At 51.5% G+C, this 823-nt stretch overlaps 1 protein-coding gene across 1 annotated transcript in view; it reads left to right on the forward strand.

Moving 5' to 3' along the window:
- LOC112096357 overlaps positions 1 to 823 on the forward strand; it is a 4,406-nt gene that overhangs the window by 2,931 nt on the left and 652 nt on the right. Inside the window, exon 4 of the mRNA XM_024179782.1 lies at positions 4 to 787. Within this exon, the coding sequence (XP_024035550.1) occupies positions 4 to 787 (784 nt within the window). The remainder of the gene's footprint in view (positions 1 to 3; positions 788 to 823) is intronic.

An 823-nucleotide genomic window follows, 5' to 3' on the forward strand; every position in this document is an offset into this window, starting at 1 on the left:
AAGATTCCAACCAAGAGAGGAGAAGATGGAACAGTACCTAAGGATAGTCAGGCAGATGATGGGGAAGTTCGAAGCAGTGGAGGTGATACAAATCCCCAGGGAGCAGAATAGTCGAGCAGACATTTTGGCTAGGATGGCAGCCGTCACCGACCCAAAAATGCCAAAGTCGGTCCCCCTAGAAGTGAAGTCTCGCCCGAGTATCGAGCAAAATTTGGGGGTGTTGCGGATAGAACAAAAAAGCTCGTGGAGGGACCCGATAGTTTCATACCTTAGAGACGGGGTCTTGCCACCAGATAAGCTACGGGCTCGGAAGATTAGAGCTCAGGCCTCGAGATACACGATGATCGATGGGGTACTGTATCGACGAGGATATACATTACCGTTCCTTCGGTGTTTGGACGATGACGACGCGGATTACGTGCTGAGGGAAGTGCATGAAGGAATTTGCGGAAATCATTCTGGCGGGAGGTCCCTGGCCCACAAGGTTCTAAGGCAGGGATATTTCTGGCCGACGATGCACCAGGATGCGCAAAGGAAGACCAGGAGCTGTGCAAGCTGCCAGAGTTTTGCGAATTTCTCTAACCAACCACCAGAGAAGCTCACCTCCATGGCCTCCCCTTGGCCATTCGCTCAATGGGGAATTGATCTGATCGGCCCATTGCCGAAGGGACGAGGAGCAGCAACACATGCGATAGTCGCTATAGATTACTTCACGAAGTGGATAGAGGTAGAAGCCCTTAGCAGGATCACAGAGAAGAAAACAACAGACTTCGTGTGGAGAAACCTGGTCTGTCGATACGGGATCCCATATGCCTTGGTAACG

The sequence above is a fragment of the Citrus clementina genome, unplaced genomic scaffold, assembly GCF_000493195.1.
Source record: "Citrus clementina cultivar Clemenules unplaced genomic scaffold, Citrus_clementina_v1.0 scaffold_8, whole genome shotgun sequence".
NCBI lineage: Eukaryota > Viridiplantae > Streptophyta > Magnoliopsida > Sapindales > Rutaceae > Citrus > Citrus x clementina.